Consider the following 22,306-nt stretch of genomic DNA (forward strand, 5'->3'; position numbering starts at 1 on the left):
CAAACCCTCCAACATCAGGATACGCGGTGCCACATCGCGGAAACATCACAGCCAGCCAAGTTTCGCATTCGCATCTCCTCTATCTCCTATCACCGCCCTCACCGCCATAATAAAAACGATCATCACTACGGACGATATATATTTATGAGTATATCCAGAGACAGAAAAGTATCTTTTGTCTGCGTAGGATTCAAAGTCGCGTCCCTCCAAATGCCACCATTTGCTCGTGTATAAATAACTCCGATGTCCTGCACCTGTTGCTCATCACAAACGCCCGTACAGCTTCAATGATAAAGCAGAAACGGCCTCGTGAAGACGAAGAACACCAACTGCACCAAATATCCATCCCACCGTACTTGTCAAATCATAACTCCATACCTAGATCGCCTAAGCTTTCGAAACCCGCTTACACATCAGACATCAGTTCTGGCAGTAACAGTCCCATAGCTTTGCCAACTGTTCCTACATCGAATAATACCATATTAGCCATGCTCCCAAACGGACAACCAAATCAACCAGCACCCGGCGCGCCCCAGCAGCCCTCAAGTACCATGGAGGAAACTCGGGCTAAATATATACAAATCCAGCAAGGGCTCAAGGCTGAAATTCAACAGTATGGTCAGAATAATCCCCGGGGAATAGCTGCGATGAAGAAACTTGAACAGTTCAACCAGCATATGGCAAATCTGAGGAACCAGCAAGCAAGCCAAAGGGCTGCTGCAAATGCTGCGAATCAACATCCCCAGGCCCAGCCGTCGGCCATGATGCCTCTGACTCCGGCACAGCCTCGCCCCGCTTCATCTGTCGCGAGTCAACCTATAAGTAATCGCCCGGTCTCTACTGCCCAACTGGCAACCACTTCCTCGGCTGGGAGCAATGGAGCATCCCAGCCGATGAAACTCCTAGTTCCGGGCCACATCGACCCTGATAATGCGGATAATTGGAGGAGAGAAGCTGAAGCAAGGCTTCGGACTGCATATGCCTCGATGGTGTCCTTTAGGACAACAATTCAGTCATTGCAGGCTGCGATCAATAGCCCTGAAAAGCCCCTCTCGCAAGAGGAGCTGGCTGACAAGCGGGCACAGCTTGAACAAATTCAGAAACAAAATAAAAAGTGCGAGGATTTTATCAATGCATTCCGCATGCAGCAGTCGACTTTGGTTCGTAATGCAGCCGCGACGAACGCGTCAGGTGCAGAGCAGGCCGCCGGGAACAATGCAACGGCTGAGGTTCCCACTACTACTGCTGCTGCTACTGCTGCTACTGCTACTACGGTTGCCGACCCACCCGCAAATGTTGTTGCAGGGTCGGCCGTGCCTTCTTTAGCCAAGGTAAGCTTAATACAGATCTTGATTAGTTTTGACGTTCGAGAAACTGAACAGACTAGGCTGCGATCCCTGTAAAAGCACCGACACTCCAGCAGGGCCCTTCGAATATAGGGTCAGTCGGCAACGCCCTCGCAGCTGCTAGCGTTCAGAACGCTGCGCATAACAACCCCCAGCCGGGCTCTCAGAAATCACCAACATCCGCAACTCCACTCAGAACACCGGTCACCCAGACTGTCTTCCCTCCTGGAGCAAGCGTCTCTCAGATTTCCGCTCAAACGCCTCCAAACGCCACCCCTCGCTCCTCTTCTGTGAGTGGGCCAACCGCACCGCATTCGCATACTCTCCAACAGGCTATCTCTCAACCAGGGATCCCTGATTCATCCTCCAAACCATCCATCCCCGGATCTTCGAACATCCCCGCCATGCAACGAGAGGGCGCGTCGGCCCAACGTCTCCCGATTCCCAAAAGCTTGACCATGCCAGCCCCAACTGCTGTGCCCGTGCCTCCGGCTAGGCCTACTTTGCCAGGTGGCACACATGCACCCTCTGGTAGCCAAGTTGTTGGAGCACCAGCCATCGCCAAAGCTCCGCAGTTTGAGCTAGATGAAGCTAGCGGAGGACTGCTAAGTAAACGCAAGCTCCAAGAGCTTGTTAGGCAAATTGATCCAGATGAAAGCCTAGATCCAGAGGTAGAAGAGGTAAGGATGCAGCTTCTCTCCTACTTAGTCGCACCCCACTAACTACGAGCGAAAAATCCCCAACAAACAGAGTGTTTTAGAATTGACTGACGATTTTGTTGACACTCTTCTCACCTATGCTTGTCGCATGGCCAAACACCGTGGAAGCGATGCCTTGGATATCCGTGACGTTCAAATGATTCTCGAAAGAAACTGGAACATCCGTATCCCTGGATATTCCATGGATGACATCCGCACCGTTCGAAAATTCAACCCTACGGCATCTTATCAGCAAAAGCTACAAGCATTACAAGCAGGAAAGGCTCTGAACCAAAGCGAAATTTCGAAAGACACTTAAAAAAAATACCAATTACGCCGGGGTCTCTTTTCTTTGCACAATCCTTGTATCAAAAATTTGATAATAATTCTAGCCCAGTTGGTGTTAATGGCACCCCCACCCTAGCCTAGTTCCAAACCTATGGCTATTCGTTTCGCATTTTTGGTGTTCGGTTTTGGGTTTACAGTCACAGGCACAGGATCGGAGTTTTGGGCTTGTTTATCCCTTTTTGTCTACTATGTTTTAGAAGAAACTACTCCAAGGCCTTTTCTTTCACATCTCCTAAGAGCTGTATTCTATCTAGAGTATTTAAGACTATCAAATATATTCCAGGTATAAAACTATTGCACTATACGCCGAGACCAAAGTTCTAATAGGGCCAACAAACTGGGTGGATGCTGAGGTCATATATAATACGAAAAAGAAACATGACTTTTGAGCAGCCAAATTCTCACATCAGAAATTCTCTTTGCCCCAAACAAACGACATGCCAGGTTCCGAATGTTCATTGCATTTAACATGAAGCTGCGAGCCAAGTCCTTTAGGACCGCAGAAGAACACACCAACTTCGGCAGGGGAGTGAATCGACTTGATACCCTTGAAGATGGAGTTCCAGTTCGGCCTACCAAAATTCGTCGGCGCACGGAGACCGGTAATCGCGTCCCTCTCGGCATTGGCATCGTTGATCATGATGTTGGTGGCATCATCAACCTTGATTTTAGCGGTAAGATACTAACAAAGAAAAAAAAGGAGTTAGTCTAAATGTAGGTTGGCTTTAGCATTTTTCCCTGGTTACGGGGACCTACTGTGTGAACTTCAATTAAATGAGAAATATCCTGGGCTTCGATTGCCATGAGGAGCGATCTGAACCATTCGAAGGAGCCGAAATCACGGCTTCTCTAAATTAGCATTTGGAATAAGGGTTTAAAATAATCGCAGAGAAAACTTACCAGATCCAGAAGAAGTAGACCTTAGACAATCTGGTACGTTTCTGGGGGTAGTTGACGCGATACCAGATACTCTTCAAAATAGAGGCAAAGGGCGTAACTCCGATACCAGCACCGACAAGCATGGCAACTTCGTATTTGAAAACGTCTTCCGAAGCAGATCCGAAGGGACCATCGATATACACTAGTTTAAAAGTCAATTCGATTCCTACCCCATACGCCTATCGCCGTTGATTGAGCACTCTCACGAACCTCGAGGTAAAACTCTTCTCAAAGCAGGATCGACATCACCACCAGTGGTGGATTCCTTATTGACCCCAATGACCCGAGACATCCGTTTATCCGCCTTATCGGACTTCTCCGAAGCCGGTGCCCTGTCTCCGCCTTTCTTATCCAGTGTACATCCAAGTGTTTTTGCGAGTGCTTTAGTAAAGTCTCCGACACATCTAATATGAACAGAGATGTAATCTTCCTCGGGGGCACTTGTTAGGGTGAAGGGATGGTATTGCCATATAGACACCTCAGGGCAGCATAGAAAGATATATTGGCCAGCCTTTGTAACGGTATGATCCTTTTTAATCTGGATTTCGACAACGTTACTCGGATGCTCAATAACCTTGCTAATTAGCGTATTCGGGTTAGCATGTTGAAATGACAAATTTAAGCAAACGGCGTCCTAAAAACTCACCTAATATATGTCTTGTGTTTGCCGCGAATCTCACGAGCGAGCCTTTCGCAAAGGTACAGGAACCCTCCGACCAACCAGTACTTCCAAAAGACACCAATTCCAACGCACTGTGGTTCTCTGTCATTTTTGATCATGCAGAAGGCACCGTGGAAGGACCAAAAAAAGAAAAAGACGATAAAAAGATGGTGGGTGTACCAAAATCTCTCAAAATTCGCCCGACGATATTTCTCGACGGCGGTCCACGCCATTGCAATGAGAGAAACCAGCATTATGTAGCCGGTCCATCCTGGGCCGGTAAGGAAGTTTGCCATCATGAAGCCTTTGAATCCTAGTCCGGTTTTCGCTGCCAGTTGAGCGAAATTGTTCCAATGGGCGACTGTGTGTACGACAGAAAAGAATACGATTGACCATGCCGTCACTGTATTAAGTAGGAAAGGGTTAGACATGCACATCCTACACGAACTTGCGATACCGATAAACTTACACATGTGGAAGGTGATGTTTTTGTCAAATGGGATGATGGTATTTAGTGGTGTCCGACGGAGTAGTGAGATGCAATTGCGGCAGACAGCTGGGGATTCAGTTAGCAAATTTTCATGAACGGGCGTATGTTATGGGATGGCTAGCTGGCTTACGAAGCAGGACCAAAGCGACATCCACATGCAGAACCAGCGCAGCGGATCTAGCAATTACATAAGTGATACCGAAAGTTGTTCTTGCCCCCACCAGGTTATCCTAAGAAGAGTTTCAGATTAGAGGACCTCATCGTATTCCCGGTTTTGGCTCCAAGCTGGGATTCAGCCTACCTTCACCGAAAAATTGACAAATGCGAATCCGAAAACCATCAAATGGAGTAGAATAAAGGTGAATACGAATCTAGAAAGAGGTGGTCAGATAAATGGGAAATAAAAGAAAATCAGGACCAGCTTCATGATTTCACACTGACATTCTTCTGTGGCCCTCGTTTACCATCCTATATACCTCATGTTAGCATCAAGAAGCCGATTAATGTGTTGAACTTGTTGCATTTCTGTCCATACCATTTGTCGAACTTCTGTTTCAGGGTGAGGACCTTGGCGTCGTCCTTCGTATGAAGCGTGTAATTGCCCATAACTTTGGACAGGGCCGGCCATCTTGCCCGCTCTGACGAGATCGAGCTTCTCACTGGCATTGCTTCTCAGTTTCGGACCGTATTGGTTTTCCTTTTCCTTTTGCTTCTTCTGCTTTTTCGGTTTGGTTTGGTTTGTCGGTGTTCTTAGGAGCCCTTCAAGCTCACAACTGGACCGGCCAGTTCAGCTACCTCAAGATCTTGAGGTCTGTCTCTCTGATATCGATCTTTACAAGCGTCGCGTAGATGGATTTAACTGCGTCTTCTCAGATGTACATATATATGGTATCCCTATATATCTACAATCTCGAGATATGCCCTCGGTGCAAAAGGGAGGGTGCTGGGCCAAGGTATCGTATCGTCAAGGGAACGAATAAGTGGGAAGGACGATGACTGAATGAAAGGAAATAGAAGAGAAGACAAGCTGGAAAAGACCCAAGAAATCTGGATCTGAAGGGCAGATATGGATTTTAAGGGATCACAGAGTATGAATCCAAATGTCATTATCAGGCCACGGCGGTGAGCGCCTGTCGAGGGGACGAGGGGCGGTGTTCATACCATCGTGAAACGGCACCTGTTGCAGCTGGATGCCCCCCAATCCAGCTACACCGGATGCCAAATTCGGACGAAACCAGCAGTTAACCCGGCGGTTTGGGCAGTTACTTCAGGTATTTGGTTGAATATGCATCCGAGAATTGGTTGTGGAGCAGGTCTACTCGATCAGAACGATTTGAGAGCATGTGCAGCCGAAGTGTTCTTTGGCCACAGACGCATCCACTCGCATTTGGACGGATGTATATGCCCTGATGGATATGTTGATAGTTTGACTTGGACTTGACATATTTCCTACTGACTAGTACTTATTTAGACTAGAGCTCTTGTTTGAGTGAGTACTTTAAGTAGATGCCTAGTTTATATCGATACGATATCGAGATATCGACGTATCGGGATATTGTATTATGCCGAGTATCTCGACAATCGACAGATTTAAAAAAACATGCCCGGGGGGCATGCCATGCCATCCTGTGCTGTGCCAATGCCAATGCCGTGCCATATACAGAAGTGAGGACTCAAGTACTCATTAGTTATATATAGGCGCTGAAGATATATAAGTCTCTGTATATGCTGGCCCACGCGCCCTACTGCTGTGCCAGTGCCTGGCGCATGTGGATCTGTGTGTGTACTCTGTACACATGCGTAAGCACTCAGGCGCTGCTGTCAGCACAGGCGGACGGGACTTAATTACCCCCCCTGTCTATAACTCCCTGAGTACATCCTCGATAGTAAGCACTGGAAGGAAGTGTTTCCAAATCTTTGGTCGGGCGTCCTGCACTGTGTACTTACTCCCAAGTGCGGGCAAGGCAAGGCTGCCCCGTATTAATAGAAACCCCGTCACACAACCATCGCAACACTGCCAAGCCCCTCCGAGGCCCCTTCAAGCTCCCACACCTTTATACACGGATAGAATCCAGTTAACTAGGTAACAGGACGAAGGATATAACTCCCCTCAATCCCAAGTTTAAGCGCTCTTAAACCTACTCGACCGAACATGTATCTATAATCTTAATCTCCTGAGCGACCACACGTTCCTCCGAAACAAGAACCAAACCCCGTCCACTACCCAACCCTGTTTCGAAACGGGTCTGAAACCGTGCCCGAGATCCCACACGACCCCACGTCAAAGACAACCACCACCGTCGTGATCCCCAAAGCTTCGCTTACGTCGCCTACACAGTACACTTCGTGGCCGCCATGTCCCAGGGCTACGGCTCTTATGGTCCTCAAGGCCACAATAACTACGGCTATGACCAAAACTTGGGAGGGCAAGCTGGTGGTTACCAGGACCAGCCACAAAGTACATCCATCCATACTTACTTACTTAACTCACCTACCTACTCCCGCCTGTCAATTACCGCGGTTCGAGATGCTAACTATTTAATGCGCCGGTTCGATAGACTATCACCAATCCGTTCCGTACAGTGGCGGCCTGGATCAGTCCGGCCTCCCGGTGATGCCGAGCATGAGCGCTACTTTCATTCCTGGGAAAGATGACGACTGGACGATGCCAGCTCCCGAGCTAATATCCCCAGCACCTCAGAGGTGTGACACAATCCTATATAAGTCATTGCCAGCAATATAATGGAGCTAATATCTGCGATAGGCTTATGCCCGAGGTCCCTACAAACATTGCGGACTCGATTGGAACAATGGAGAGCAATGCTACGACGCAGCTCGGTAACCAACATCCAGCACCTGTCGAAGCTCCAACCCACCGTGATCTATTTGAAGAGCCTTCGTGGACCCCGTTTCCGAAGCTCGATAATCCAGGCCCAAATATCCCCCCAACAGATGATGAGAAAGAACGGTACTTGGAATCCGCAAGACTAGCAGTTTTAGCATCTGATGATCCCGACACCCAGTTGGCATGGGCCCAGGATTCTCTAAACTTTGTAGATACATCATTGCAGTACCTCGCCAGAACCTCAGAAGATGGTCGGCCACAGACCCCTGCCGTAGAATACCAGCTTAGAAACGACGCCCTCAACATCGTCAACTTTCTTGCAGAGCAACATCACCCAAAAGCAGAGTTTATGAAAGGCACGTGGCTGGAATTTGGGAAATTGGGCTTCAGGGTGGACCGAAGAGAGGCATTCCGATGTTATTCCCGGGCTGCCGAGCGGGGCTATGCTAGAGCGGAGTACAGAATGGGGATGCAGTTCGAAAACTCAAATGAGCCTATGAAGGCTATCAAACACTACACCCAAGGAGCGGCTCTTAATGATTCTGCCTCTAACTACGTTCGTCATCTCCTCAATTTTTTCGTTTAACGTGCTTGTGCACTTCCAAGCTAACACTTTGTCAAAGCGGCTTGGTATGATGACACTGCTGGGTCAACATGGCCAGACTCAAGATTACAACCGTGGCATAATGCTCGTCAGGCAGGCTGCGGAAACAGCGGATGAAAATGCACCGCAGGGAGCATACGTTTACGGCTTGATGCTGGGTAGAGATCTCCCGGGCCTTTCGATCCCCGAGATCTTTCTCAGCTTGGACATCAATCAAGCGAAGGTAATGATCGAAAAGGCTGCGTTTCTAGGATTCGCAAAAGCTCAGGTCAAAATGGCCCAGGCGTATGAGCTATGCCAACTTGGGTGCCCATTCGATCCGGCTCTATCTCTACACTACAATGCCTTAGCTTCGAGACAAGGTGAACCTGAGGCCGATATGGCCATCAGCAAATGGTTTCTTTGCGGACACGAAGGGGTTTTTGGTAAAAACGAAGAACTGGCGTTTAAGTATGCCAAACAAGCAGCGAAGAGTGGGCTCCCGACGGCGGAGTTTGCTATGGGTAAGCAACAGCAATTCCGGAACTCAGGCTAGGTCTAATTTCCGCGTATATAGGTTACTTCTACGAAATCGGAATGCAAGTTCCCGTCGATTTGGCGGAAGCTAGAAATTGGTATAACAAGGTAGGATTTTGTACAGAAATTCCTCTCGAGTTCTCGCAAGCTAAGTCTGCTGCTCTTAGGCTGCTGCGCACGGCAACAAAGACGCCAAAGGCCGCCTGGACGGAATATCGAGATCCAGGACGCTATCCCGCAATGACCACGAGCGGGTGGCGCTACCAAGAATTCGGGCCAGCCGGTCGGTGCGCATACCAAACAGACCGACATCAACAGCCGTAGATATGCCCAATCCAGTGATACCATCCGCCGGGACGCCTCAGCCTCAATTTCCTCACATTAATAACAATGCAATCCGTTCTTCCACGCCCGGTTTCATAAACCCCGCCACAGGGGGTATACAACCTTTCGTGACGGAACCTGGTGCAGCACCCCCGCTCAGAACGAGTTCTATCACTCCTTATCCGATAAGCCCGACGGCAGGTAATTTTGGAGCCGGTCCCGGCCGGCCGTCAAGTGCTATAGGGCCTTCAAATCGGCCAGTATCTGCAGCCCCTCATCTAGGCCCTATGGCACGCCCTCAAACTGCTGTTCCTGCCGGAGTTCTTGTTCCTGCTGGCACATATCCCGCGCAGGGCGGGCGAGGTGGGCCGGTTCAGAGACCGGCATCTGCCTTCTCAGTCCCAAATCCTAATAAGCCGTCGTTCCCCACCAGCCAACCCCTACGCCCTCATGGTCAAGGTCGAGGCGCCTTGATTGGGAATATACCATATCCAGGTTTCGAAGCGCCACTACCTGCTCCGAAAGTCGAAAAGCCAACCCCAAAACCAACCATTCCAGGTGATAAAGGGAGAAAACAATCGTTCACTCCACAGCCGCAGGTTGTTGCTAGTCCATCAGGCCCACGCCCGACCCCGACTCCCAAGCCTCCGGTACAAACCTCTTTCCCCACAACCCAACAGTCCAAACCCACGCCTGCGCCTGCGCCAACGCCTGCTCCACAGGCCCCAACTCAGCAAAACCCCTTCCCTCCTGTTCAACCACAAACATCCCAAACGAAACCAGACACCGTTTCTCCGCCTTCTCCCATCAAACCCCAACGTGCAGACTCTATGCCACCCAAGTCCCCGACTATCTCGGGCAACAGCGCAAGTGGAAAGAAGCGGTTTGAAGACTACGAGTGGCTCCCGCCCCCGCAAAAGGAGCAAGAATGCGTAAGACTCCCTCACCCCCTAACGCCCTAAATCAGATAGCCGAAGCTAACGTAGCAATTCATCCGTAGGTTGTTATGTAATCATCTTTATTGGTCGATCTAATCTCAATTCACGGGGTGCCATCTAACCTCCCGTCTCCTGTTCCGACGGTCTCCTTTAATCCAGTTGGCGTTTAAGTTGGCGTATATTTCTCATAGTTACTTCTAGTATAAATTTCAACATTAGATTTTCGGAATTTCCACAGAAAAGATACCACGTTGTAATTTTTAACAGCTTATACAAACAAAAAAAAATGTTGTCTTGAACCTGCACATTTCCCCTTGCTAAATAGCAGACTAATGCCGTCCATTTTACTGTAATATCTATGAGGTCTGGACCGTAGCAGTTGGTTGGGTGGTCATCCTGGAGGGCCTACCCGCCAGACTTCAACTCCCAGGATGGTGAACTTGTCTCCTTCTTCAGACAGCGGTTCGTTTCCAAACGTTGGGCAGGTAGATGAAACACCAGAATCCAAATTACTGTCAACCCACAGGCCATAGTGGCCATCGCTATAGCAGGGGATGGTTAGCCAAATAATACCATAAGCAGACGGTACAGGAACATACTTACCCTCCGCCAAAGGATATGAAATCGCGGTCACACAGAATCATATAGTCGTTCACCCCGCTATATGGAAATGCTTTGAAGCGAATGTTATCGGAGGATCTATTGGAAACCTGGTTCGAAATGGACAACGATGAAGCGCTACTACTCGACAGTGTAGATGCTTTCCATAGAAAGCATTCCCCGGTCCCGTAGTATCTTCCTGCAGACGGTTGTATAGACTCATTCGCGAATGCACCAAAAATACCATCACTGGCATCTTGAACGACGAAAACAAAGGCACCCTTTCCGAGCCTCTGATATAATGTTGATAGGCTTACACCATGTTCTTCGAGGCTGTACATTAGTGTCCATGTCTCATGCAATTGTAACCGGGCCGGTATTAAAAGCCTTATCTCTTCTGCTATCGCCTTTGTGAGCAGTGGTTTAGCGCTGGAGGACGTAAGGATAAGAGACGACAAGGCTGGAGGCAAGTAGGGAGATGGTTGTCTCGGGGGTGTTCTTGGCGCATTTGACCGAGGGTATGGATGATTCTTATCGCCGTTCTGGGTATCCCGACGGTGGCTATTGAATTCATCCTCACCGGTAACCTCAGAAGATAACCGCTGCAAGGTTCTGATTACAGAATTGGAGAGAAAAGACACCAAGGAAGGCGCTGGGGACGAGGACCGAGAGTTGGGTGATGACGACATAGTTGCATGGTTCACCTCGAACGGCTGAGATTGTACTGTTAAAGCTAGTAAACGTAAGTCTGTAAGCAAGATGCCCGTGGGGGGATTTAAGCCATAGGGAAATAGGTAGAAAGTAGTATCTCACAAGTGCTGAATGTCGTATGTATGAAGACAGAATCGTCAATATTGATTGTGATCCACACCCATGCCGCTGTGGTTTATGCAGAAGACTGGCATACAGATGTTAGATGCAAACTCAAGGAATCGCTCTGCACAGGAAGCTCGACAGGCGACGGCATTGACGGGCTCAATATGTCACCGTGCAAGATGTCCCAGACGCATGTGTGGATACCCAAGTATGTAAATACTATACTTATCTACGCCTGCTGAAACAGCCGAAGCTTAGAGATGGTCGGTGGTTAATGCATGTTGTTGTGTGTGATCTGGCCTGTCGCCTTGGGCTTGGTGGATTAAAGTACGAATCCATCACTGCATTCTTTTACGGCGTTGGCTTTGTCATCTAGCTCAGGATTAATTCTATGCCGTGATCGAATTGCTTAATAAGTAAGTACTTAGTACCTAAATATTTAAGTAGATATTTGCCTGAGATGTAACCTGTTTCGATGCATCCCGGCTGTAGGTCTGGGATTCGTCGGGAGAGATATATTATAGAACCAGCGGATCCCATTGAAGGAATATCTAACTCCTCGAGTAAGCACTTAAGTACCTAATAGGTATTCTCTTTTCACACACACACACACACACACACACACATGCAGACTTAAGATATAGATAAGTAAAACGAGTCCAAGTACGCTGAGGTTTCAGAATCAATGGTATACGTGAAAGTCGCGGGAAGGGTCGGTCAGAAAACAAAGTGTATACATAGAGTATTTCCGGAACAATACGAGTCCATTTCCCTGTTTTGTCGCGAATTTTACGCTTAAGCATAGCGTGGGAACACGCAAAGCAGAATAAAGAAATCAACAGTCTGGCTGTATCCGTAGGCCTGTGAATTAACAGTACAAGATCTCGTTAAGACAGGAGATACACAAGAAAGGAGAGAAGACACTGGAAAGAACGCCGCCTGAATGATTGTGCCGAGGTCTTTAAATTGACATCATGGGTCGTTCTAGATAGCGTACTTTCGGGTCCATTCCCTAGCAGTCGCTTCATATCTAGCTCTGTCGGTCTTGTAAACATGAGCAATCTCTGGTACGAGAGGATCATCCGGGTTCGGATCCGTGAGCATTGAGCATATGGATAGAAGAACTGGCGGCCACCCCCACCCACAATGTTAGATTATCGTACTAGCAATGGAACGAAGCAAAGAAAAAGGCGTACCCTTTGAGATGGTCAATGCGGGCGACCATTGGTCACGGAGAATATCAAGACAGATGCTTCCGTTAGAGTTGATATTTGGGTGGTAGATACGAGTTGTGAAGTTAACCTTTGGAGGCTTGAAGGGATAATCGGTCGGGAAAGTGATGGCAAGGAAAAAGACACCGGAAGCATAAGGGCTATCGGCCTATTTAGAATATTGGGTCAGCTCCGGATGGGTTTGTGTTTGGGTACCGATAATCGAAGTCTTACAGGGCCCATTATTGTTGCTTGCCAGTGGAACTAAAAGACAGATCGGATGGTTAGCTGGGGAAAGTCTTTGAAAGAGAGAGTGAGAAGCAGCCATAGCCAGGAATCATATTGATTCTCAACCGGGCCATGATTTCAGCAGAAGAATTTCTTATTAATTTGTAACTTACCAGATCATCACCGATGGGACCAGCGCTGCAAGAGGAGGGCGGGTCACTTTAGAGAAGCGGGTTCAAGTCAGCCAAGGAAACAATACAAGAAATGCGATGTTACCGTGTATGGGTGGGGGCGAGAGTTAGCTGCGAATATTGGGCAAGTGGTTCACATACCGTCCAAGATCCGTGAGTTCCTTGTTAATGCGTTTAAGAGCCATATCTGATTTGTTTTTTGTATGGAGGCCTTTTTTACAAGGCGGGAGACGAGGGAAAGCACTAAAATCTACACGAAGGTCTACCAGAAAAATAAGACCGTGGAGGGTGAAGTGGTTAGCTTTCTAGGGGTAAAGAGAGGTGGGTAGGAAAGCAAGTGGGTGAAAAAGTAACGAGATCGTGTGGGTCAGGTCAGGAAGCTGTCAGGCCCTGATCTCTGATGTGAGAGCTCGATCCAGAAGTGGGGACATACATGGCAGATGTAAGAGCAGAGGAGTGAGCCCTAGATTACAATGATGACGATGATGCTGTGCAGGTGGTGCCTTAGAGTTGTGGTCGGTATAAAATGTCGAGCGGGAGTATGATGACGGGAAGAAGAGGGAGGGGAGGAGGAGGAAGAAAGAGGCTCGGGATCGGTTGGTTGGTTGGCAGCAGCAATCCTACTTTTGTTCTGTCGAAGGCCGAAGAAGGCAATGAACATCCGACAAACACAACGCATTTCATTTTTATCCAACGCAACACATATTAATATTTTATTAAGCATCACCTGGTCAATCATATTTTTATATTCTATATACCTAAGTACTTACTTTATATATACTTACGTACTTAAGTAGGTGGGTACTTAGGTAGGTAAGTAAGTAAATTTATAATTGTATTATATTAGAAGCTAGATGACTTGATAGTACAAGTACGTCTCCGGAGGCCATTAGCAGAACGCCTGGACTCCAGTAATGGCTCTCCCCAGTATCACTTCATGCATACCAAAGCCTACGTTAGTATAGTCCTACTGATCATATCTAATGCATATCAAATCAAGCTAGGGCTAGGGCTAGACTCGAGTCGAGATATCGATCTAGCCCTGGGAATAAAGATGTGTATGTTGGGTAATTAAGTAAGTACTTACGGCTGTGGATATCACTCTGTCCCTCGTAAGTCTGCGCTACGAATAAATTGGCTACATGCCGTCCTATATGATACTCGTCTGCCACCGCATTTCCTCCGAAAATCTCTTGCAGACTGGGTAAATAAATCATTTTTTTGTATTAGCCGTCGGTGTTCTTAAGTTGGGAACGGCCGTTCTTACTCACTGTCTCGCATGAGCCAACGATCGGTCGCAATTCTGTCGCTTGATCATGGATATCATCTCAGGGACTAGGAGCCCCTGCTCCTTAAGTCTCCCGACTTGGACGCACCTATAATTATAATTTCGCCATCACCGGCCTAGGATTAATATATTCTATTCGTATGATGTATTCCATCATTGGGGTCGCTTACGCCAAAAGCCCGAATGTCGCATCGGTTACTGCATCGGCCAGCTTCTTCTGAATCAGCTGGTACTTCGCCAACGGGTTACCCTTGAATTGTTTCCGCGACAATGAATATTCGCGGGCCCTTTCGATACAATCCTCCAATGCCCCCATAGTCCCCCAAGCAATTCCATATCGAGCATTATTAAGGCAAGCGAATGGCCCTCTGAGCCCCTCAACATCTGGAAACATGAATTCTTTCGGCACAGGCACGTTGTCCATGTGGATCATCCCGGTGATTGACGCCCGAAGCCCTGTTTTATTCTTGATTGCAGGTGTTTCCAGAGTGCCAGGAGGGCATCTATCTCTCTCAACAAGAAACCCTCGGATTTTGCCGTCAAGCTTAGCCCAGACGATAAGAACATCAGCTGTTCGGGGTTAAAAACGACATTAGAGCTTCCTCCTTAATTCTAGTTCGATCTAAATCATGCAATGTATGGACCAACAGACCTATGGGCGAATTGGTAATCCAGGTTTTTGAACCTGAAAGCAAGTACATTCCCTCACGATTGGGATCAACTCTTGCTGTGGTTTCCATCCTAATGCGTAACACATTTTAGAGAATCGGGGACAAAGGTAACTTGTCATCAATGGTATATTGGGGAGCTTACGATCCCGGATCAGAGCCATGGTTTGCTAGAAATATTAATGTGTGTGGTTAGTGAAGTTATCAAGTATGGGAGCCATATCACTCGTATAGGCCTCACGTTCTGTCAACCCAAAGCATCCGACTACGGTTCCTTTTGCCATCTTGGGCAAAAACTGTTCTTTGAGTTCCTCAGTTCCAAAATCATGAATTGCCCCCATTGACAAGGAGCTTTGGACAGACAACGCGCTCCGGTATCCGCTATCTACCCTATATCATCTTTTGCAACATTGCAGCTTATTAGCATACCTAGTTATGAACGGAGTGGATGAACATATTTTATGACGTGCCTTTCAACCTCTTTTGTTATCAACTGTTGTCTCATATCTGTTAGCGCCGTATTGAAACACTTCGGGCGAAAGAAGAAGAAGCAAGACTAGCTATATATATCGATTCTGGGGTGGGCTCTACACCATACCCCCATAGCGACATCGCTTACACCGGCGCAACCATATCCTGTGATTGTTGCACCAAGAAAGCCTGCCTCGCCCATTTCCTTGAGAATACTCTTGTCGAAGTTTTCATCCCGATATGCAGCTGACCATGGATAAGACCCATCATAAGTTAGCTATATACACCTCCCCATTGGCTAAATTTCCAGCCAGAGTTCACAGTTGTTGGCTGAGATGTCCTGGGAGGGAATACGGGATATTGATCAGGTTGATGCAGAGGCTCTCTGGTGCTCACCTAGTACTCGGGGGAGCAACTTCTGCTGCGAATACTCTTTTGCAGTGGACGCGATTGCGATCTCTTCGTCTTCCAATAAATTACGGAGCTGCAAAGGATCTTTATAGTCAAATGTCGAAGCCGCCCGACACTGAGTTCTGAGCCATTGACTTTCCGTGCGGAGAGAACTTGGCTGTAAGTGCTTCGCCAAACGGATATGCGAGCGAACGACGGTTCGGAACATCTTGAAGAGGTAGATGTATTTGGCGATTCAGGTGTTCTGAAGACAGTCCCGGCCGGGTGGTAAATGTTAGTCCTTTATATACCTAAGCTTATATGCTTCATACTTAAGCTAATTTAATTAAGTACTTCCAAGTAGGTATATGTTGTCGTTATAGAATAATTTGCCCATCGATTGCCAAGAGAAAATAGATGAAGAAGAGTAGACCGCGAGGGGCAGCAAATTGATACTTTTATACATGCACTGTGGATGGAACTTAAAGAAACCGTGCAGATGGGCCTCGGCGAGGGCTTAGTGGGGCGCCGGAAATCTGCCGCCACCGAGATCTCGGGCTAATTGGCGGGTGGGTTGACCGCGGCAGAATAGTAAGTCGCTAGCCAGCGGGAATTTAACAGTCGCGTCGTGGGCAATTAAGTCGTCACCATAACACGCGCCATCAACCACACGAGAGATAGTCACCAACGACAAACCCTTTTACCGATACTACTATATTTTTCTTCTTCCACTACACTTGATTCCAAGGATGGGAATTAAACGTACGAATTCGTTCTTTGTCGTGATATTAACTAGCTTATGGTTTCGAGCTAATTTGGTCCTAGAGCTTTACCAGGTTATCTCAGAGGCAGCGCCCGATGCCATCAAGAATGGCGAGATCAAGAACCACTTCGGTCGCAAGGTCGCAATCGTAAGTAAATCGCGGTTACACCTTCACAGACCAGATATCTAACATTACCAGGATGCTTCGATGAGTATCTACAGCTTCCTCATTGCTGTCAGATCCGAGGGCCAGGTTCTCACGTCCGAAACCGGAGAAACAACATCTCATCTTATGGGGATGTTCTACCGCACATTACGAATGGTCGATAACGGTATCAAACCACTCTACGTCTTCGATGGCAAGCCACCGACTCTGAAGTCGGGCGAGCTCGCAAAGCGTACGGCTCGAAAATTCGAGGCCCAGGAGGCCCACGAGGAGGCTAAAGAAGTTGGTACTGCCGAAGAGATTGAAAAATTCTCTCGAAGAACAGTTAGAGTCACGAGAGAACATAATGAAGAGTGCAAGATGCTATTGAAGCTTATGGGAATACCTTACCTTGACGCGCCCTGTGAGGCTGAAGCACAGTGTGCTATTTTAGCCAAGGCAGGAAAGGTATGTTTTGCTCCTAGAAGGAAAAATAAAAATAAAAGAATGTCTCTTTTACAGTTGTTTCCACTTTCACATCTTGCTGACTGTGTCATTTTCTCCGTCTAGGTTTATGCCGCTGCATCTGAAGATATGGATACCCTTTGTTTCGAAACGCCGATCTTGCTCCGCCATTTGACCTTTAGCGAGCAACGGAAACAACCTATTCAAGAGATTCATTTAGACAGAGTCATAGCGGGTCTTGACATGACTAGGGCACAGTTCATTGACCTTTGTATTCTCCTTGGGTGCGATTACTGCGATACGATACCCAAGATCGGCCCTACCACTGCTTTGAAACTGATTCGCCAGCACAAGTCAATCGAGAACGTTATCGAAAACTTAGACAAGGACAAATATAAGGTCCCGGAGTATTTTCCTTATCAGGATGCTCGGGAGTTATTGATGAATCCCGAGGTCACACCAGCAGATGAATGCGATTTCAAATGGGATGCGCCGGATACAGAGGGGCTTGTAAAGTTCCTAGTCGGGGATAAAGGCTTCAACGAAGACCGCGTCAGAAGTGGTGCAGCGAGATTATCAAAAAATCAAACAACCGCTCAGCAGTGTAAGGCTCTTCGAAATCCCTTCAAAGGAACCGAACCAATGGATGGCTAATTGTTTTATAGCACGGCTGGAGGGCTTTTTTAAAGTTATCCCGAAGACCGAAGAAGAACTCGCGAATTTAAAGCGTAAAAACGAAGAAAAGGTTGCCGAGAAAAAGAAAAAGGCTAAGCTCGACGCAAAAGCAAAGAAGGATTCTAAGAAAACACCGAGGGGTGCAAACTAGCGACCACTAGGGCCGATTTTACGGAGCCCAAGCTGGCCTCAAGGCTTCGCAACCGCTAGTCATTTTAAAGAGCATTTGGAGTTTTTTTTTTTTGGCGGGCGGTTTTCACGGTTTATTGGTAACGAATTATGTAATATAATGATCATTTTAGAGTTGGGAACGCTGTCGGTTAGGACCTTTCGAATCGCACGAATGATCAGTAATTGAATCATCGTTCGTAGACATTAGAATACAATATTAAAGACACACCGGGACGCCGTAGGTATGGAGCCTATTGGTAAAACAGTAGAAGGAAACAGCTCCCACAGAATCGCAAATGATTCACTAGAGTGTTTTTCGAATTCTCGATGGAATATATGAACATGAGAAGGAAAGGAACACTTTTTTTAGGGCCGAAGAAGAGATTACTGTGCGGCTTTGATCTCCGCAATCTTGGCCTTGACATTCTCCGCCTTCTCTTCCCTTGTCAGCTTCTTCTTCTTGTACTTCAAGCTCTCGGCCTTCCAGTGTTCGGCAGTCTTGGTATCCTTGTCAGGATCTTCGAGGAAGGGATCTTCACGAATCTTGGCGTGTGCCTCGGTGTACAGGTCCTCCAATCCGTCAGCTTCAATATCGTCGTCGATATACTTCTGGAATTGCGACTTGTATCTCTCTTCATCGTCGTCCGCGAGTGTCTCCATGTACTCGGCAACGTGGCCACCAAAGATGTACTTCCTGAGAGTCTCAGGATCGAGTTCCTTGGTTTCAATGTCATAACCGGGGAAACGACTAGGAGAATGAGGGATGTAAAGGCCACCATCGGAGGCTCCCTTCATGGCACCGAAAACACGAGCACCGGTGGAAGTCCTGGCGAGACCGACATCCAAGAAGCACTTGAATGGGCGACGGCTTTCACCATCGTCGCCTTCAGCAGCTTCGGTGAGAGTGAATTCACCACTAACATCCTCAACGCCAGCGAAAGTTTCGTCGAGTTTGAGCTTCTTCAAGGCGCGGCGGGCGACGAGAAGACCGGTGGCATATGCAGCAGCCCAGTTGGTCAGGCCATGGTTGATGCCATATCTCTTCAATTCATGAGCATAAGCAGCCGCGAAGACTTTATCGCCAGTAAGCTCAGACTTGATGATCTGGCAGATAATGTCTCGGTTGGTGACTGTAAATTTAAATAAGAATTAGCAACCCAATTCCGTTTCTAAGATGTTGCGATTTTGGACTTACATCGAACGACAAGGCGGTATTTTGGAGCGGCATATTTGTTCTTGGCTTGGGTGATCAACCTCTTACGAGCATAGTAATCGGTCTTTCCTTCACGTCGTCGACGATATTTCGTCTGGAAACGGCTATGACGTGGAGGTGGGAGAGTCAGTTTTACGTCGATTCCTTCTTACGCACAGACTACGCTGGTGTGTCTGATCCGATAGAGGCGAGAAGAAGGCGGGACAATCCAGGCACAAGGGAAAGAACCCTTATGGAACTTTGACCGAATAGTCCCTCGCCCTCTCTTCCTCTCGGAAGGGAGACATGCGGTTAGGGGACACCAAAACACACCTGTAGTAGGCAGAGTTCTTGACAAGTTTTGTGAAAGGCTACGAAAAGTCAGCACCAAGGCTTCAACAGGGAGAGCGAGAACATCTGTGTGAGAATTCAGTGACCTACCATTTTGTCTGAGATGTAGCTGTTGTAAGCTCTACGTCGTGGCTATAGTTTGGATTTTGGTGGATGCTGGTGATGGTAGGGACAGCACTGAATCTTCAAAGATCATAGAATAACTAGTGTTTGCAAATTTAGTGTGGGTAAATGTTGTTTTGTGGGCAAGCCCTAACTTTAATCACGTGTAGCAATATCTTATCTAATCGATCAATCTAATCTAAAGATCTAATCTGATTTGGCTAGTATAAACGCCAAGCTAAATGACCCAAGCAAATAATTTTTGTTTGCGACAAACAACGACCAGAAACAAGAAAAAAGATCTTTCAACAAAGTCGACAAATACCTATACAAAAACAATGATTCGAAGAACTGCTCGCCAACGGAGGGAATATCTCTATCGGAAACAGCTTGCTGTTCAAGATGCCGCGGTTGCTGACCGTCGTTCTAAGCTAAGGGCGTCCCTCGCATCCGGCAAGCCTCTCTCGAGGGACGTCGCCAATGATGAACAACTTCGCAAAGACTTCAAATTCGACGAGTCAAGAGAGGCCGGGCAACAGGATGAGGAATCTCTAGTCGACGATGAATACGCTGCCCTTAGCGGGGTGGCAGAACCAAAGCTCTTGATTACGACCAGTAGGGATCCAAGCAGTCGTCTCATGCAATTTGCTAAGGTATGACATGCACTACTTGGATGCCCGTTCGAAATATGTCTGTTTTCACTAACCTTTGGCCTCCATTTAGGAAATTAGATTACTATTTCCGACCTCAATAAGGCTCAATCGCGGTAACACGGTATTGCCTCAGTTGGCTGGCTCCTGTTTGGCAACCTCAATTTCGGACTTGTTGCTTCTTCATGAGCACAGAGGTGTCCCCACCGCCTTGACAGTTTCGCATTTCCCGCATGGGCCTACTGCTATGTTTTCCTTGCATAACGTCGTTTTAAGACACGACATCGATAATTCGGCCCGGGGCACTGTTTCCGAAGCTTATCCACACCTGGTTTTTGAGGGATTCTCCACGCCTCTCGGTAAAAGGGTTGTGACAATCCTCAAGCATTTATTCCCTCCGGGTGTCAAGAAGGATAGTGCAAGGGTTGTAACATTTGCCCTGACAGAAGGCGATTACATAAGTGTCCGCCATCACGTTTACGTTAAAACAGGGCCTAAAACTGTTGAACTTGCAGAGGTTGGACCAAGAATGGAGATGAAGGTGGGTATTCCAAAATCGAACCTCAATCTTTAGAAAGTTATATTAAAAACCTTGCAGCTATTCGAGATTAGATTAGGCACGGCGGATAATCGCGATGCGGATACAGAGTGGCGACTGAATCAATACACTCGGACGGCGAAAAAGAAGGATATCTTGTAAGCGCCCACAACATCGGACCATTCGAAACCGGACGATCAAGACCCAACCCCCTACTTCAAATAAAACAATATATATTATACACATCGCGATCCTACAAACCATGTAATGACGGCACGAGAGAGGCCGAGATCCTTGTGGGGGTTTTATTTGACAAGAGTAGGTTCTCTTGGGAAGAAATGGAAGACTCTAAAGCGACAGGGACGAACTGATTGCCATTACGAAAATACTGAATCAATCGATGGACTCCGATGAACGAATGATAGAAAGAACAAAATGAAAAAATCCGCCACTTTAACTCCATGAGATGCAAACATATAACGACAGAAAAGAACATGATATCTATATTTAAAAAAACGGGGTATCTCGCAACCGACAAATAATCAACTTTTTGTTGCACATGTTAACTCCTTAACAAAGAAACCAGGGAAAACTTGTGCTCGAATGACGGCTCGAAGCATCGGAGAAATCCAAATCTCGCTGAAATGCTTGGAAAACGAAAAGGAGGTTGGAATAAACCAGAAAGGAAAAAAGGAAAATAGGAGGAAGTGGGAGCTACCCAGGAACATCGGGGTGGTATTAGTCTTCGTCACACTCCTCTTCGTCCTCTTCGTCCTCTTCGTCTTCGTCATCTGAGTATTCTTCTTTAAACTCGAAACTTTCTTCAAGCTTCAGACCCCTCCCTGAACTGGGGTAGCTTGCATAGGGCTCCTCAAGGGACTCATGATCAGTTGCAAGCTCTGGACAGTCATATAGTCCGAGCCCCTGTAGTACTTCGTCGGTCCCGTTGCCCAAGGGATATTCAAACCCAGCAGCAAAGTCCTTTTCTTCCCACTGGGTGTCATACGGAGGTGAGAGGGACGCCACAGAAGGCTCCGATGGTGACCAAGCAGTTTGGGGGTAAGATGGGGCGTCGGTGCCGCAATTAGATGATGAATATTCAGTTGCAAAGTTGGGAAGGAATCCGGGGTTATTTGGGAGCCCCGTATTGAACTCGTATTCCATGGCATGATACTTTGCCATATACGTTGTCGCAGCTGTGTCATAAGCGTAACCGCTTGCATATTGTTCCTGGATTATCTGATGGTCGGCGAGATAGTATCCATCCGTTGTTACTCCTGTACAGCTCGAATAGATGTCCGAGAAAGGCCCGAAATCGATTGGGAATGTATGCAAACAAGGCTTTGGAAGAGGGGCTTGGTTGAAAGTATAGCCCGAACAAACGTCTGTATAAACATATTTCGGTTCTACAGACGAGAATTCATATGCTGTTTCTTCGTATCGAAACGGTATCGACACCATCTCTCCTATAGCCAACAAAGTTGGTGCTATATGTGTATATTGATTGGCAAGTGGTTATTTTCCCCGTTTGTAGTCGATAGGTATTGGGTCAATCGCTTTGAGGAGTGTATACGGAAGTCGTCAATATCGAAAGGTCAAAAGTCTGATTGCGAGTTTGTCGGGGTGGAGAGGAGGGAAGGTCTATATTAAGTAGGATGGGGAGGGGAAGCAAAAGCGGAAGA

At 47.4% G+C, this 22,306-nt stretch overlaps 10 protein-coding genes across 10 annotated transcripts; 4 read left to right on the forward strand and 6 right to left on the reverse strand.

Annotated features, from left to right (window-relative positions):
• Positions 1-287: 287 nt before the first annotated feature.
• On the forward strand, positions 288-2,363 carry DFL_009579 (uncharacterized protein; the record flags this gene model as incomplete). The annotated part of the gene is made up of 3 exons (XM_067639488.1): positions 288-1,331; positions 1,388-2,026; positions 2,097-2,363. 3 exons carry the CDS (start codon positions 288-290, stop codon positions 2,361-2,363), a joined length of 1,950 nt encoding a protein of 649 aa, XP_067487274.1.
• A 435-nt stretch (positions 2,364-2,798) lies between these two features.
• On the reverse strand, positions 2,799-5,148 carry DFL_009580 (uncharacterized protein; the record flags this gene model as incomplete). The annotated part of the gene is made up of 10 exons (XM_067639490.1): positions 2,799-3,074; positions 3,149-3,236; positions 3,293-3,473; positions 3,542-3,909; positions 3,978-4,395; positions 4,462-4,548; positions 4,613-4,712; positions 4,784-4,853; positions 4,924-4,950; positions 5,018-5,148. 10 exons carry the CDS (start codon positions 5,146-5,148, stop codon positions 2,799-2,801), a joined length of 1,746 nt encoding a protein of 581 aa, XP_067487275.1.
• A 1,689-nt stretch (positions 5,149-6,837) lies between these two features.
• DFL_009581 (uncharacterized protein) lies at positions 6,838-9,783 on the forward strand (the record flags this gene model as incomplete). The annotated part of the gene is made up of 7 exons (XM_067639491.1): positions 6,838-6,940; positions 7,041-7,185; positions 7,247-7,883; positions 7,951-8,434; positions 8,488-8,555; positions 8,615-9,703; positions 9,772-9,783. The coding sequence occupies 7 exons, from the start codon at positions 6,838-6,840 to the stop codon at positions 9,781-9,783; spliced, it is 2,538 nt and encodes an 845-aa protein (XP_067487276.1).
• A 317-nt stretch (positions 9,784-10,100) lies between these two features.
• Positions 10,101-11,276, reverse strand: DFL_009582 (uncharacterized protein; the record flags this gene model as incomplete). Its single annotated transcript, XM_067639492.1, has 4 exons — positions 10,101-10,251; positions 10,313-11,042; positions 11,123-11,188; positions 11,234-11,276. 4 exons carry the CDS (start codon positions 11,274-11,276, stop codon positions 10,101-10,103), a joined length of 990 nt encoding a protein of 329 aa, XP_067487277.1.
• Positions 11,277-12,109: 833 nt separating this feature from the next.
• DFL_009583 (uncharacterized protein) lies at positions 12,110-13,416 on the reverse strand (the record flags this gene model as incomplete). The annotated part of the gene is made up of 7 exons (XM_067639493.1): positions 12,110-12,249; positions 12,322-12,505; positions 12,571-12,600; positions 12,738-12,783; positions 12,897-13,017; positions 13,189-13,218; positions 13,380-13,416. The coding sequence occupies 7 exons, from the start codon at positions 13,414-13,416 to the stop codon at positions 12,110-12,112; spliced, it is 588 nt and encodes a 195-aa protein (XP_067487278.1).
• A 228-nt stretch (positions 13,417-13,644) lies between these two features.
• DFL_009584 (uncharacterized protein) lies at positions 13,645-15,801 on the reverse strand (the record flags this gene model as incomplete). The annotated part of the gene is made up of 10 exons (XM_067639494.1): positions 13,645-13,688; positions 13,843-13,955; positions 14,027-14,131; positions 14,214-14,613; positions 14,696-14,784; positions 14,857-14,881; positions 14,953-15,101; positions 15,182-15,204; positions 15,310-15,428; positions 15,579-15,801. 10 exons carry the CDS (start codon positions 15,799-15,801, stop codon positions 13,645-13,647), a joined length of 1,290 nt encoding a protein of 429 aa, XP_067487279.1.
• Positions 15,802-16,321: 520 nt separating this feature from the next.
• On the forward strand, positions 16,322-17,771 carry DFL_009585 (uncharacterized protein; the record flags this gene model as incomplete). The annotated part of the gene is made up of 5 exons (XM_067639495.1): positions 16,322-16,334; positions 16,398-16,483; positions 16,535-16,948; positions 17,051-17,549; positions 17,611-17,771. 5 exons carry the CDS (start codon positions 16,322-16,324, stop codon positions 17,769-17,771), a joined length of 1,173 nt encoding a protein of 390 aa, XP_067487280.1.
• A 404-nt stretch (positions 17,772-18,175) lies between these two features.
• On the reverse strand, positions 18,176-19,427 carry DFL_009586 (60S ribosomal protein uL18; the record flags this gene model as incomplete). The annotated part of the gene is made up of 4 exons (XM_067639496.1): positions 18,176-18,921; positions 18,987-19,108; positions 19,317-19,354; positions 19,425-19,427. 4 exons carry the CDS (start codon positions 19,425-19,427, stop codon positions 18,176-18,178), a joined length of 909 nt encoding a protein of 302 aa, XP_067487281.1.
• A 347-nt stretch (positions 19,428-19,774) lies between these two features.
• Positions 19,775-20,786, forward strand: DFL_009587 (uncharacterized protein; the record flags this gene model as incomplete). Its single annotated transcript, XM_067639497.1, has 3 exons — positions 19,775-20,089; positions 20,160-20,627; positions 20,685-20,786. 3 exons carry the CDS (start codon positions 19,775-19,777, stop codon positions 20,784-20,786), a joined length of 885 nt encoding a protein of 294 aa, XP_067487282.1.
• Positions 20,787-21,362: 576 nt separating this feature from the next.
• DFL_009588 (uncharacterized protein) lies at positions 21,363-21,788 on the reverse strand (the record flags this gene model as incomplete). The annotated part of the gene is made up of 1 exon (XM_067639498.1): positions 21,363-21,788. One exon carries the CDS (start codon positions 21,786-21,788, stop codon positions 21,363-21,365), a length of 426 nt encoding a protein of 141 aa, XP_067487283.1.
• Positions 21,789-22,306: the final 518 nt, after the last annotated feature.

This window comes from Arthrobotrys flagrans (genome assembly GCF_004000055.1).
Source record: "Arthrobotrys flagrans strain CBS H-5679 chromosome Unknown unitig_1, whole genome shotgun sequence".
Classification (NCBI taxonomy): domain Eukaryota; kingdom Fungi; phylum Ascomycota; class Orbiliomycetes; order Orbiliales; family Orbiliaceae; genus Arthrobotrys; species Arthrobotrys flagrans.